The 14,582-nt window shown below is 46.3% G+C and overlaps 1 protein-coding gene across 1 annotated transcript; it reads left to right on the forward strand.

Annotated features, from left to right (window-relative positions):
• The first annotated feature begins 313 nt into the window (after window positions 1–313).
• Window positions 314–14,107, forward strand: LOC140419610 (uncharacterized). Its single transcript, XM_072503536.1, has 2 exons — window positions 314–403; window positions 6,196–14,107. The coding sequence occupies exon 2, from the start codon at window positions 6,630–6,632 to the stop codon at window positions 7,566–7,568; it is 939 nt and encodes a 312-aa protein (XP_072359637.1). The 5' UTR covers window positions 314–403; window positions 6,196–6,629; the 3' UTR covers window positions 7,569–14,107.
• The last annotated feature ends 475 nt before the right edge of the window (window positions 14,108–14,582 follow it).

The following is a 14,582-nucleotide window of genomic DNA, read 5'->3' on the forward strand; positions in this document are numbered from 1 at the left end:
TTGCAGATTCTTTATCCAGCGTGAAACCACAGGTTGACCGTATGCTGTGTAAAACCCGACATTCCACAGGCCCCACTTTCCTGGAACAACATGAATAATCTGTTTAAAGCCACAAACAGAAAGGTCCAGTTTTCTCCTGGAGTTGCGACAAATCAGCTTTCAAAATGATGCAGAGTTTCAGCCAATGAGGGAGAGCCGGGCTCAGCCTCGCCCCTCATTCACTCTGATTGGTTGGAGGACCAGCCGCTCCGGGTCGATCCTCCAGTCCCGCCCTCTATTCCAATTCGCTAGGACCTGTCGTCAATCACTCCCCGGACACGGCGAGGTGGAGCATGCGCAGTGCCTGGAGTAGCTCCTGTTGAGGCGGTTGTTCGGAAATTGTCAGTCGATCTGATACCGCCGGGTAAGTCATGAGGGAGGGATGGAGCCGGCGGCTTCATAAAAACCCTGCGCAGGCCCCAAGCCCCGAAACGAAGCTAGGATACAGCAGCTGAACCGGCGAAAGCTGCTCGGGCTTTCCCCCGAGACAGGCCCGGGCGGCCGCGCGCAGGCGGAGGGAGCGAGAGCCCCGGCTTTGCTCCGCCTTCCATTCACTCTGATTGGCTGGAGGACTAGCTGCTCTTGTTCGGTCTTCCAGGCCCGCCCCCTTTTCCTATTGGTCCAAACCCGCCGTCAATCAGTCCCCGGGCAATGTGAGCTGCAGCAAACCCTTCAAAATCATTGTCAGCTACCTGGTTTGCAGCTCAATCAATGAGGACTCTGATCTCTGGAGGATTCACAAACACCCGCTGGAGGACCCAAACCCCCAATAAGACCATTGATTTTATTGTCAGTCTGCAGACAGGAGCTGGAGAACTGAACCTAGGCAGAGGAGAGGGAGGGAGAAAACTGGGAGTGGAGGAAAGAAATGGTGCAGATGGTGAGATGGGTTTGGATTTCAGCCCAGGGAGGAGGGAGAGTGTGTGGGACAGGGATTGACAGCTTAGACCATAAGACATAGGAGCGGAAGTAAGGCCATTCGGCCCATCGAGTCCACTCCACCATTCAATCATGGCTGATTTCAACTCCATTTACCCGCTCTCTCTCCATAGCCCTTAATTCCTCGAGAAATCAAGAATTTATCAACTTCTGTCTTAAAGACACCTCGGCCTCCACCGCCCTCTGTGGCAATGAATTCCACAGACCCACCACGCTCTGGCTGAAGAGATTTCTCCTCATCTCTGTTCTAAAGTGACTCCCTTTTATTCTAAGGCTGTGCCCCCGGATCCTAGTCTCCCCTGCTAATGGAAACAACTTCCCTACATCCACCCTATCTAAGCCATTCAATATCTTGTAAGTTTCTGTTAGATCTCCCCTCAACCTCCTAAACTCCAATGAATATAATCCCAGGATCCTCAGACGTTCATCGTATGTTAGGCCTACCATTCCTGGGATCATCCGTGTGAATCTCCGCTGGACCCGCTCCAGTGCCAGTATGTCCTTCCTGAGGTGTGGGGCCCAAAATTGCTCACAGTATTCTAAATGGGGCCTAACTAATGCTTTATAAAGCTTCAGAAGTACATCCCTGCTTTTATATTCCAAGCCTCTTGAGATGAATGACAACATTGCATTTTCTTTCTTAATTACGGACTCAACCTGCAAGTTTACCTTTAGAGAATCCTGGACTAGGACTCCCAAGTCCCTTTGTACTTCAGCATTATGAATTTTGTCACCGTTTAGAAAATAGTCCATGCCTCTATTCTTTTTTCCAAAGTGCAAGACCTCGCACTTGCCCACGTTGAATTTCATCAGCCATTTCTTGGACCACTCTCCTAAACTGTCTAAATCTTTCTGCAGCCTCCCCACTTCCTCCATACTACCTGCCCCCCCACCTATCTTTGTATCATCGGCAAACTTAGCCAGAATGCCCCCAGTCCCGTCATCTAGATCGTTAATATATAAAGAGAACAGCTGTGGCCCCAACACTGAACCCTGCGGGACACCACTCGTCACCGGTTGCCATTCCGAAAAATAACCTTTTATCCCAACCTTCTGCCTGACAGCCAATCGTCAATCCATGTTAGTACCTTGTCTCGAATACCATGGGCCCTTATTTTACTCAGCAGTCTCCCGTGAGGCACCTTATCAAAGGCCTTTTGGAAGTCAAGATAGATAACATCCATTGGCTCTCCTTGGTCTAACCTATTTGTTATCTCTTCAAAGAACTCTAACAGGTTTGTCAGGCACGACCTCCCCTTACTAAATCCATGCTGACTTGTCCTAATCTGACCCTGCACTTCCAAGAATTTAGAAATCTCATCCTTAACAATGGATTCTAGAACCTTGCCAACAACCGAGCTTAGGCTAATTGGCCTATAATTTTCCATCTTTTTCCTTGTTCCCTTCTTGAACAGGGGGGGTTACAACAGCGATTTTCCAATCCTCTGGGACTTTCCCTGACTCCAGTGACTTTTGAAAGATCATAACTAACGCCTCCACTATTTCTTCAGCTATCTCCTTTAGAACTCTAGGATGTAGCCCATCTGGGCCCGGAGATTTATCAATTTTTAGACCTCTTAGTTTCTCTAGCACTTTCTCCTTTGTGATGGCTACCATATTCAACTCTGCCCCCTGACTCTCCGGAATTGTTGGGATATTACTCATGTCTTCTACTGTGAAGACTGACGCAAAGTACTTATTTAGTTCCTCAGCTATTTCCTTGTCTCCCATCACAAAATTACCAGCGTCATTTTGGAGCGGCCCAATGTCAACTTTTGCCTCCCGTTTGTTTTTAATGTATTTAAAGAAACTTTTACTATCATTCCTAATGTTACTGGCTAGCCTACCTTCATATTTGATCCTCTCTTTCCTTATTTCTCTCTTTGTTATCCTCTGTTTGTTTTTGTAGCCTTCCCACTACTCTTTGCCACATTATAGGCTTTCTCTTTTGCTTTGATGCATTCCCTAACTTCCTTTGTCAGCCATGGCTGCCTAATCCCCCCTCTGATAACCTTTCTTTTCTTTGGGATGAACCTCTGTACTGTGTCCTCAATTACTCCCAGAAACTGCTGACATTGCTGTTCTACTGTCTTGCCCACTAGGCTCCGCCCCCAGTCGAATTTTGTCAGTTCCTCCCTCATGCCCCTGTAGTTACCTTTATTTAACTGTAACACCTTTACATCTGATTCTCCCTTCTTTCTTTCAAATTGCAGATTGAATTCTACCATATTATGATCACTGCCTCCTAAGTGCTCCCTCACTTTACGATCTTTAATCAAGTCTGGCTCATTACATAACACTAAGTCCAGAATGGCCTGTTCCCTCGTGGGCTCCATCACAAGCTGTTCCAAAAAGCCCTCCTCTAAACATTCAATGAATTCCCTTTCCTTGGGTCCACTGGCAGAATTATTTACCCAGTCCACCTGCATACTGAAGTCCCCCATGATCACTGTGACCTTGCCTTTCTGACATGCACTTTCTATTTCGTGGTGCATTTTGTGCCCCCGGTCCTGACCACTGTTAGGAGGCCTGTACATAACTCCCATTATGGTTTTTTTGCCTTTGTGGTTCCTCAACTCTACCCACACAGACTCCACATCATCTGACCCTATATCGTTTAGTGCTATTGATTTAATTTCATTCCTAATTAACAAGACAACCCCACCCCCTCTGCCCACCTCTCTGTCTTTTCGATAGGTTGTGAATCCCTGGATGTTTAAATGCCAGTCCTGAACCCCCTGCAACCATGTCTCTGTGATGCCTCCCACATCATACCTGCCAGTCACAATCTGGGCCACAAGCTCATCTACCTTGTTCCGTACACTGCGCGCATTTAAATATAGCACCTTTAATTCTCTATTGACCGTCCCTTTTTGTTTTCTTAGTGTGGTGGACCTTGATTTACTGAGCCTTTCCATACACTGTGTCATATTTTGTGGGCTGGGGACTATCATAACCTCTCCTGAGTTTTGTCTTTTCGTGCTTTTTTGTATTCCTAAGCAGCTACGCTTCCCAGTGATTACTTCACCTCTTGGTTCCCTGACTTTCCCTTCCCCCCCAATCTTTAGTTTAAAGTCCTATTGACCATCCTATTTATTCTTTTCGCCAGAACACTGGTCCCAGCTCGGTTCAGGTGGACACCATCCCAACGGTATAGGTCCCCCCTGTCCCAAAACTGATGCCAGTGTCCCATGAAAAGGAACCCCTCTTTCCCACACCACTCTTTCAGCCACGTGTTAACTTCCCTGATTCTTGCCTCCCTATGCCAATTTTCACGTGGCTCGGGCAGTAATCCGGAGATTATGACCCTTGAGGACCTGTTTTTTAATTTTAATCCTAGCTCTTTATAATCTCTAAACAGGTCCTCTTTCCTAGACTTGCCTATGTTGTTGGTACTGACATGGACCACAACAACTGGATCCTCCCCCTCCCTCTCCAGTATCCTTTCAAGCCGGTCAGAGATGTCCCGCACCCTAGCACCGGGCAGGCAACATACCATGCGGGACTCTTTATCCTGCTCACAAAGGATACTGTCTATCCCCCTGATAATAGAATCCCCTACAACTACAATTTGCCTATTTACTCCCTCCCCTTGAATGGCCTGCTGAACCATGGTGCCTTGGTCAGCTGACTCATCCTTCCTGCAGCCCTGTTCGCCATCCACACAGGGAGCAAGTGCCTCATACCTGTTGGACAGAGTCAAGGGCTGAGGCTCCTGAGTTCCTGACTGCTGGTTCCCTTTACCTGCCTGACTTGCAGTCACACCCTGCTGTCCCTGGCCACTGGCAAGATTTAAATTACTTACTCTGACAGGTGTGACTGCCTCCTGAAACACGGTGTCCAGGTAAGTCTCCCCCTCCCGGATGTGCCTCAGTGTTTGAAGCTCAGACTCCAGCTCATCAACTCTGAGCCGGAGCTCTTCGAGCAGCCAACACTTACTGCAGATGTGGTCGCTGCAGCTCTCAATGGGATCTGCCAGCTCCCACATCAAGCAGCTCAAGCACATCACCTGACCAGCCATCACTAATTAATTAATTAGTTTAATTTAAGTTTGAGTTTAGCTGTGTTTTTTTTTAAATTTGGGGCAGATTTGCTATCAGCCACTCAGATCACAGCTTCCCTCTGACGTCACTTTTGGAGAAAAAAAAACAACTGGAAAACAGGAAGTTACCGTTAGGTTTTTATACTCACAGAGACTGCTCCTCCTCCTCCGAACGGCTCCCGAAATTAGGCCCGAAGAAAGAGAGAGAACAAAACAGTAGGGAAAAAGCACCTTCTCCCACTCTTCACCGAATTACCTCACTGCACCAAATTACCAAATTCTCACTCGTTCTGTATCTCTCTCACTCAGGCTGTGTCTCCTTGACCTGCGCAATGCTTACTAAGTGCGCTTTCTGTCTGTCTTTTATACAGACTTTAGGATGACTCACACTAAAACTTCAAAGAGAAGAATACAATGTGTACCTTTGTGCCCCTTAACAGGCCTCAGGTGACTGCCAGATAACTGCCTCTCAGCAATTAGGGTGGGGGCAGCTTCAGCCAATCAGACACTAATCTACACTGCACTTTTAACTGAAAAACAGCAAAATTAGATTAACCATTTACCTTTCCTGGTCACCTCACTGCACCAGGGGGAACAAGAGAGGAAAAAATGTTCAAGAGAAACTAGAATTGCCTGTTCAGAATTTCTATCCTGGACTGACAATCATGGCTTTTGTAAACTCCTTTTACAGGGAGTTAGAATTGGAGAATTTGCACACAACAAACTGAACCCAACAGAAAGGTTTGTCTCTTTGCAAATTCTATCCTGCATTAACAGTGATGACTTTTGCAACATGAGAGATTACAGCTCTCAGGAAAGATTAAATGGAGAGGGGCGATGTGAGAGAGTGACCATCAATAAACAACAAGTCATAAATACAAGATGGTTATGCATAAATCCAAGGGGACAATGCAGACAAAATTATTTATTACAGGTTAAGAATGTGCAACTCATTACCATGTAAATGAGTTGAGGAAAGTGCTGAGATGTTTTCAAAAGGAAATGGGACAAGCACATGAGAGAAAATGGAATCGAAAATCAGCTGAAAGGCTGAAATTTGATAGATGTGACAGTTGGAGATGTGTGCCGAGTATTGACAGCAGCAGAATCTGTGACAGAATGGCCTGTTTGTGTCTTATATATTCACAGTATTTCAATGTAATCTCCTTTTACAGAATATTTTCAGATGCAAACATCATGTAGAGATCTGACAGAGTCACTTGATTCATCAGGATCGGCCTTTCAACGTGGAAGGAGAAATGTTTGTCTGTTTTGTCTTTGGGAAAAAACATTCAAAAATCACTGTGATTGGAAAAGCACCGAGACGCAGACATCTCAGTAATTTTCCACAGTTAGCTGGAACTGAGCTTTAACCAATCACACAGCATGAAAATAAATGTCAGCATTTACATCAGGGAGACACCGTACTCTGGCTTCAACTGATGATCCAAGTTGGAGAGACATAAGGACATACGCACCAAAGGAATCAAGAAGCAGCAATTGGACATTCAGCTCCGTGAGCCTGTTCCACCATTTAATAACATCACGGCTGATCTGATAGTGACCGAAAATCTGCATCCCACCTGCACCTGATAACCTGTCAATAACCATGAAGAAACCGTGGAAATGTGGGGAATGTGGGATGGGATCCAATTCCCCGTCTGAATTGCAAACTCATCGACGTATTCACACTGGAGAAAGGCCGTTCACCTGCTCCGTGTGTGGGAAGAGATTCACTCGGTCATCACACCTCCTGAACCACCAACTTGTTCATACTGATCAGAGACCGTTTAAATGTGCTGACTGTGAGAAGAGCTTTAAAAGCAGAAAGGAATTACTGACACATAGACGTATCCACACTGGGGAGAGGCCATTCACCTGCTCCGTGTGTGGGAAGGGATTCACTCTATCATCCCACCTCCTGAGACACCAACTTGTTCATAATGATGAGAGACCTTTTAAATGTGCTGACTGTGGAAAGAGCTTTAAACGCAGAAAGGATTTACTGATACATCAACGCACTCACACAGGGGCGAGGACATTCACCTGTTTGGAATGTGGGAAGGGATTTAATGCTTCGTCAAACCTCTGGGCTCACCAGCAGGTTCACTCTGACCAGAGACCATTTAAATGTGCTGACTGTAAGAAGAGCTTTAAAAGCAGAAAGGATTTACTGACACATCAACGCACTCACACTGGAGAGAAGCCATTCACCTGCTCCGTGTGTGGGACGGGATTCACTCTGTCACCATTCCTCCTGAGACACCAACTTGTTCACTCTGATCAGAGACCTTTTAAATGTTCTGACTGTGAGAAGAGCTTTAAAAGTAAAAGCTGTTTACTGCTACATCAACGCACTCACACTGGACAGAGACCGTACACTTGCCCCGTGTGTGACAAGAAATTCACTCAGTCGTCCCACCTGACTTCACACCATCTTGTTCACACTGACCAGAAACCTTTTAAATGTTCTGTCTGTGAAAAGAGATTTAAAAGTAAACAGAATCTGCTGAAACACCAGCGAGTTCACACGGAAATAGAATCGTAGAATTTACTGTGCAGAAAGAGGGCATTCGGCCCATCAAGTGCACCAGCCCTTGGAAAGAGCACATTACTTAAGCCCATACCCCCAACCTAACCCATAACCCCACCTCACCTTTTTGGACACTAAGGGCAATTTAGCATGGCCAATCCATCCAACCTGCACGTCTTTCGACTGTGGGGGGGAAACCAGAGCACCTAGAGGGAACTCAAGCAGACACTGGGACAAAGTGCAGACTCCGCACAGCCAGTGACCAAAGCCGGGAATCAAACCTGGGACCCTGAAGCTGTGAAACAACAGTGCTAACCACTGTGCTACTGTGTCTCCCAGAAGTGGGAGTGGTACTTGCGAGAGGCTGTTCAACCGCTCCGTGCTTGGGAGGAGATTCGCTCAGTCAAACAACCTGCACAGACATCAGCAAGTTCACAGGCAACAGCAGGGTTTGGATTCAGCTGTTGTTGCTGCTGTTAGTCACATTCAGGACTGAATGATGCCTGGACGTCTGTTTCCAGTGGGGCTCCACAGTTTTCCGGTATATATCAATGATTTAGACTTAAATGTATGCACCACGATTATACAAAAGTTGCTCATGTGTTTTAGACGATGAGGGAGAAAGCCATGGACTGGGTCAGGTGGACAGAAAAGCGGTGAATGGAAATTTAGATAATGAGAGGTTAGGAACACACTTCAGTTAACTCCCAATAAAAATAAGGTCACTTCAGGATAATGGAAAAAACTGATTGGTGAGGAAGCTACAAATAATCCTTTTTAAAAATAAAAAAATTCAGAGTACCCAATTATTATTATTGTTTTTTCCAATTAAGGGCATTTTAGCCTGGCCAATCCACCTAACCTGCACATCTTTGGGTTGTGGGGGTGAAACCCATGTAGACACGTGGAGAATGTGCAAACTCCACACGGACAGTGACCCAGGGCCAGGATTCAAACCTGGGTCCTCAGTGCTGCAGCCCCAGTGCTAACCACTGCTCCACATGCTGCCCGAGCTACAAATTATTCTCATAACTTTACTGAACAGTTCTCAAATGGAAAGACACTTGACCACATTACACTAAGGATCTGCAATAGACGTTTGATCCAGCAAATCATATTTAGGGCAAGATTATAAACTTTGAAACAATGCTGAGCAAGGCTAGGAGAGTGGGCAAAGAAGTGGCAGTTGGAATACAAAGTGGAAAAGTGTGAGGTTATGGACTTTGGAAGGAGAAATGGAGGCATAGACTATTTTCTAAATGGGGAAATGCTGAGGAAATCACAAGCACAAAGGGACTTGGGAGACCTTGTTCAGGATTCTCTTCAGGTTAACGTGCAGGTTCAGTCGGCAGTTAGGAAGGCAAATTCATGTCGAGAGGGCTAGAATACAAGACCAGGGATGTAATTCTGAGGCTATATAAGGCTCTTATCAGATCCCATTTGGAGTATTATGAGCAGTTTTGGGCCCTGGAACGAAGGAAGGATGTGTTGGCCTTGGAAAGGATCCAAAGGAGGTTTACAAGAATGATCCCTGGAATGAAGAGCTTGTCGTATGAGGAACGGTTGAGGACTCTGGGTCTGTACTCGTTGGAGTTTAGAGGGATATGGGGGATCTTATTAAAACTTACAGGATACTGCGAGGTCTGGGTAGAGTGGACATGGAGAAGATGTTTCCACTTGTAGGAAAAACTAGAAGCAGAGGACACAATCTCAGACTAAAGGGCGATCCTTTAAAACAGAGTAAGAAGTCTTACAACACCAGGTTAAAGTCCAGCAGGTTTGTTTCGACTCACCAGCTTTAGGGGCACAGTTCCTTCCTCAGGTGATGAGGACGAATTAAAACAGACAAGCAGGATTTTCTTCAGCCAGAAGGTGGTGAATCTATGGAACTCTGCCACAGAATGCCGTGGAGGCCAAATCACTGAGTGTCTTTAAGATAGAGATAGATAGGTTCTTGATCAATAAGGGGATCAGGAGTTATGGGGAGAAGGCAGGAGAATGGAGATGGGAAAAATATCAGCCATGATTGAATGGTGGAGCAGATTTGATGGGCCGAGTGGCCTAATTCTGTTCCTGTGTCTTATGATGTGAAGAAAAACATTCTGTGCTGCATGTGGGATCATGAATGCACTGCTCGAAAATGTGGTGGAGGCAGATTCAATTGATGCCTTGAAAATAATTGGACAACTATCTGTTACTATCAGATCAGCCATGACCTTATTAAATGGTGGAGCAGACTGGGCTGAATAGCCAACTCCAGCTCCTTGCTCATCTGTTCGTATCCTTTGAGGAGAAAAATATCTGCAGAGTTCAGGGCCAATGGCAGGGGATTGGGACTGTTGCAGAAAGTTGGCACAGATACAATTTGTTGAATGCCTTTGTTTTGTGCTGTCATCTTTCTATGTCACTGTGTTAGGGAAATGCAGTGCACCAATGCAAGAGAGGCAGATTGCTCCCTCGATATGGATTGGATTGGTTTATCGTCACGTGCACCGAGGTACAGTGGAAAGTATTATTCTGCGTGTAGGTCAAACAGATCATTTTGTACATGAAAAAGTAAACTAAAAAGAAAATACATAATAGGGCAACACAAGGTACACAATGTCAATATATAGACAAAGGTATTGAGTGAAGCATACAGGAGTAAATTATTAATCAGGTCAGTCCATAAGAGGGTTGTTTAGGAGTCTGGTAACAGCGGGGAAGTAGCTGTTTTGAATCTGTTTGTGCGTGTTCTCAGACTTTTGCATCTCCCACCCGATGGAAGAAGTTGGAAGAGTGAGTAAGCTGGGTGCGAGGGTCTTTGATTATGCTGCCCGCTTTCCCAAGGCAGCGGGAGCTGTGGATAGAGTGAATGGATGGGAGGGAGGTTTGTGTGATGGACTGGGCTGTGTTCACTACTCTCTATAGTTTCTTGCGGTCTTGGGCTGAGCATGTGCCATACCAGGCTGTGATGCAGCCAGATAGGATGCTTTCTGTGGTGCATCTGTAAAAGTTGGTATGAGTCAGTGTGGACATACCAACTTTCCTTAGTTTCCTGAAGTGTTGGCGCTGTTGTGCTTTCTTCGTGGTAGCGTCGATGTGCGTGGATCAGGACAGATTTTTGGTGATGGAAACCCTGTGCCCAGTGCCGGAGAGGCTGGTTGTTGGGCAGTGTGAGCTGAACATACATGGCTGGATAAAGACTAAGGCAGATGTCAAGACCCTTGGAGTGAAACCAGCTCTGGAGGGAATGGGTCAGTGAACCTGGGGAGTTACATTTTGCACGAATCGTGAGTGTGACCCAGTCACAATTATGATCAGTAAACAAACCTATCACAGATTTGATGAGATGATTTACTGTGTCCCAGGTGTTGTAAATACTGTATATACTGTAGATCAGTCTGCTTGCTGCCCATGTCTAAGTGATATCTTGTCAGAATAATGTGCTTTTGTATTAAATAAAGTATCCAAACCTCTCATTGTGCTTCATGCCCAGCATCTTGCCTAACTGTGGATCTTCTGTTTTGATGACTGGGAAAAAGAATCTTCCTGTTTACTGATTGCTCTTTGGTGGCTGTGCTACCCAGAATCCCCCGCGCTGCAGAAAGGTCCCGATCACTGAGTGTATGAGGCCAGTGCACAGGTGCAGTGTGGGTGTGTGCTCTGAGCATGCTCAGTATCAGTCATGGTGAGAGAGTGAGGAGGAGCTGGGTTGAACACAACAGTGAGCTGTACTCCTGTGAGAAGGGCATCTCCCAGTCTCTGTTTGACTCTCCTACAGCTTCCTGTCATGGTTGAGTTGGACAAGGAATTCTCATCATTTGAGCTGGAAAAGGCCATTGATTGCTGAGCAAGCAGAAAGGTGCCCGGCAAGGATGGAATTCCAGCTGAACTGCTCACACACAGAAAGCCCCATCGACTGTCACACCTTCCTGCCCTCTCCTTTTGGGCTGTGAGACTGGTCCACGGAACATGTGTGATGCAATAAAAACAGCAGTGACAGAGGAGACAGCATCAACTACAGGGACATCTCACTCCTTAGAGTCAGGGGAAGACCATCACTTGGGTGATGTTTAAAAGATTCATCTACTTGCAGACTGAGTTTATCCAGAAGCACAGTGCGGTTTCTGTGCTGCCAGATCTACAGTGAACATGATCTTCTCCATACACCAGCTACAAGGGAAGAGAACAATTGGGAATTGATCTAAAGTGTCAGTGCTGAGAAAGTGAAATGTTTTAATTACTGAGTGAAAGTAAACCTTTCAGTGCGAATCACAATTTACTGGTACAATTGGAAAAGGCACCAAAACGTTTCAATCTCTGAAGATAAACTTCAGCCTTGAAGTTATGTTTCGGAGCTCACAAGCTGTGGGAAGCTTTGCGAATGTTTCCTCTTCCCTTTTGTAAACAAGCGGAGAAGTTAACCCTTTCCCCCGACAGCACGGCAACAATTGAAATAAAGACTTTGACTTTTAAAGATTTGGCTTCATCCCATTTGTTGGGGTCATATTTCCGGCTGTGCGAATCATGGCGGGCAGAATGGAAATTTGCCAGAACATTTTTTTCAATAATCCTAATCTTTATTGTCACAAATAGTCTGACATTAACACTGCAATTAAGTTACCGTGAAAAGCCCCCAGTCAGCACATTCCGGAGCCTGTTCAGGTACACAGAGGGAGAATTCAGAATTGTCATGTGAGAGTACCTTTAAGAACTGTGTGTTTATCAAATAGCTGCAGTGAAGACAGACAGCCCAGCTCCACCCACACTCTGATATCACTGCATCCACCCAGCAGAGTCCTGGAGGCACTTATGAACTCGCTGGTGTGTCTGCAGGGTAGATGACCGAATGAATCCCTTCCCTCACAGAGAACAGATGAACGCTCCCTCCCTGGTGTGAATGCGCTGGTGTTTCAGCCGGAGGGAATGCTGAGTGAATCCGTTCCCACACACGGAGCAGGTGAACGGCCTCTCTCCAGTGTGACTGCGCTGGTGAATCAGCAGATCCATTTTGCCTTTGAAGCTCTTCTCTCAGGCGGAACATTTAAAAGGTCTCGTGTCAGAGTGAACACGTTGGTGTGAAGTGAGGTGGGCAGACTGAATGAATACCTGCCCACACACAGAACAAGTGAATGATCTCTCCCCAGTGTGAACTCGCTGGTGATCCAACAGTTTGCATAACTAAGTGAATGCCATCCCACACTTGGGGCAGGCAACTGGTTTCTCCCCAGTGTAAACTTGCTGGTGTAACAGACAGCTGGATAACTGAGTGAATCCCTTCCCACACTCCGAGCAGGGGTACGTCCTCTCCCCGGTGTGAACCCGCTGGTGTATCAGCAAATTTTCTTTTCTTTTAAAGCTCTTCTCACAGTTGGAACATTTAAAAGGTCTTGTGTCAGAGTGAACAAGTTGGTGTGTAGTGAGGTGGGTTAGTCGAGTGAACCTCTTCCCACACTCGGTGCAAGTGAATGGTCTTTACCCGGTGTGACTGCGGCGATGAATTTCCAGCACAGATGGGGATATGAATTCCTTCCCACAGTCCCCTCATTTCCACCGTTTGTCCAAGGTGCCGGTGTCCTTGTGCCTCTACTTTTGGGGTTTTGGGGAGAGGACAGGTCAAGTACACCTGAGTGGGTTGCTCTTTTGTAGGGTTAGTGCTAACTCGATGGGCCTAATGGCCTCCTTCTGCACTGCAGGGATTCTGTGATGCTGCCAAACCTGTTGAGTTCATCCAGCTTAGGGCAGCACCGTAGCACAGTGGTTACCACTGTTGCTTCACAGCTCCAGAGTCCAAGGTTTGATTCCCGGCTTGGATCACTGTGTGTGCGGAATCTGCACGTTCTCCCTGTTTCTGCATGGGTTTCCTCCGTGTGCTCCGGTTTCCTCCCACAGTCCTGAAAGACGCATTAGGTAATTTGGACATTCTCCCTCAGTGTACCCAAACAGGCGTTGGAGTATGGCGACTAGGGGATTTTCACAGCCTACTTGTGACAATAATAAATAGGATTATTTCCTGTTTTTACTCTATATTACGCACATTTTTAATCCACAAATTATATTTATTGAACCATTATACCATCAACGACCAGGGCCAGGGTCAGCACGGTAGCACAGTGCTTAGCATTGCTGCATCACGGCGCTGAGGTCCCAGGTTCGTTCCCGGCTCTGGGTCACTGTCCGTGTGGAGTTTACACATTCTCCCCGTATTTGCTTGGGTTTTGCCCCCACAACGCAAAGATGTGCAGGGTACGTAGATTGGTCACACTCAATTGCCCTTTAATTGGAAAAAATGAATTGGGTACTCTAAAAAAAATTTTTAACTACTAGGAGCAGTGTGTTGATGTTTCAGCTGTTCTGTCGGATTTTCTCTCTCAGTCTGATCTGATGGGTCTGTGTGGGGGTATTCCCCCGGTGCTGTCCATGTCTTTGGGTGTTTGTGTATTTTAGGGAGCTGGTAGAACTTCCTTGGTTCTGCTTGTTGTACCTCAGATATTCCATCTGTTTTTGGTTAATGTGTCTGGAATCTTTGAGTTCTTCCAGTCTGTCTCCAATTCTCCTTCCTGTCTCAGGTATATGGGTCTACATAGAACATAGAACATAGAAAATACAGCACAGAACAGGCCCTTCGGCCCACGATGTTGTGCCGAACCTTTGTCCTAGATTAATCATAGATTATCATTGAATTTACAGTGCAGAAGGAGGCCATTCGGCCCTTTGAGTCTGCACCGGCTCTTGGAAAGAGCACCCTACCCAAACTCAACACCTTCACCCAACACCAAGGGCAATTTGGACATTAAGGGCAATTTATCATTGGCCAATTCACCTAACCTGCACATCTTTGGATTGTGGGAGGAAACCGGAGCACCCGGAGGAAACCCACGCAGACACGGGGAGGACGTGCAGACTCCGCACAGTCAGTGACCCAAGCCGGAATCGAACCTGGGACCCTGGAGCTGTGAAGCAATTGTGCTATCCACAATGCTACCGTGCTGCCCTTGAGAACAAATAAATCTACACTATATCATTTAACCGTAATCCATGTACCTA

The sequence above is a fragment of the Scyliorhinus torazame genome, chromosome 5 (assembly GCF_047496885.1).
Source record: "Scyliorhinus torazame isolate Kashiwa2021f chromosome 5, sScyTor2.1, whole genome shotgun sequence".
Taxonomy (NCBI): domain Eukaryota; kingdom Metazoa; phylum Chordata; class Chondrichthyes; order Carcharhiniformes; family Scyliorhinidae; genus Scyliorhinus; species Scyliorhinus torazame.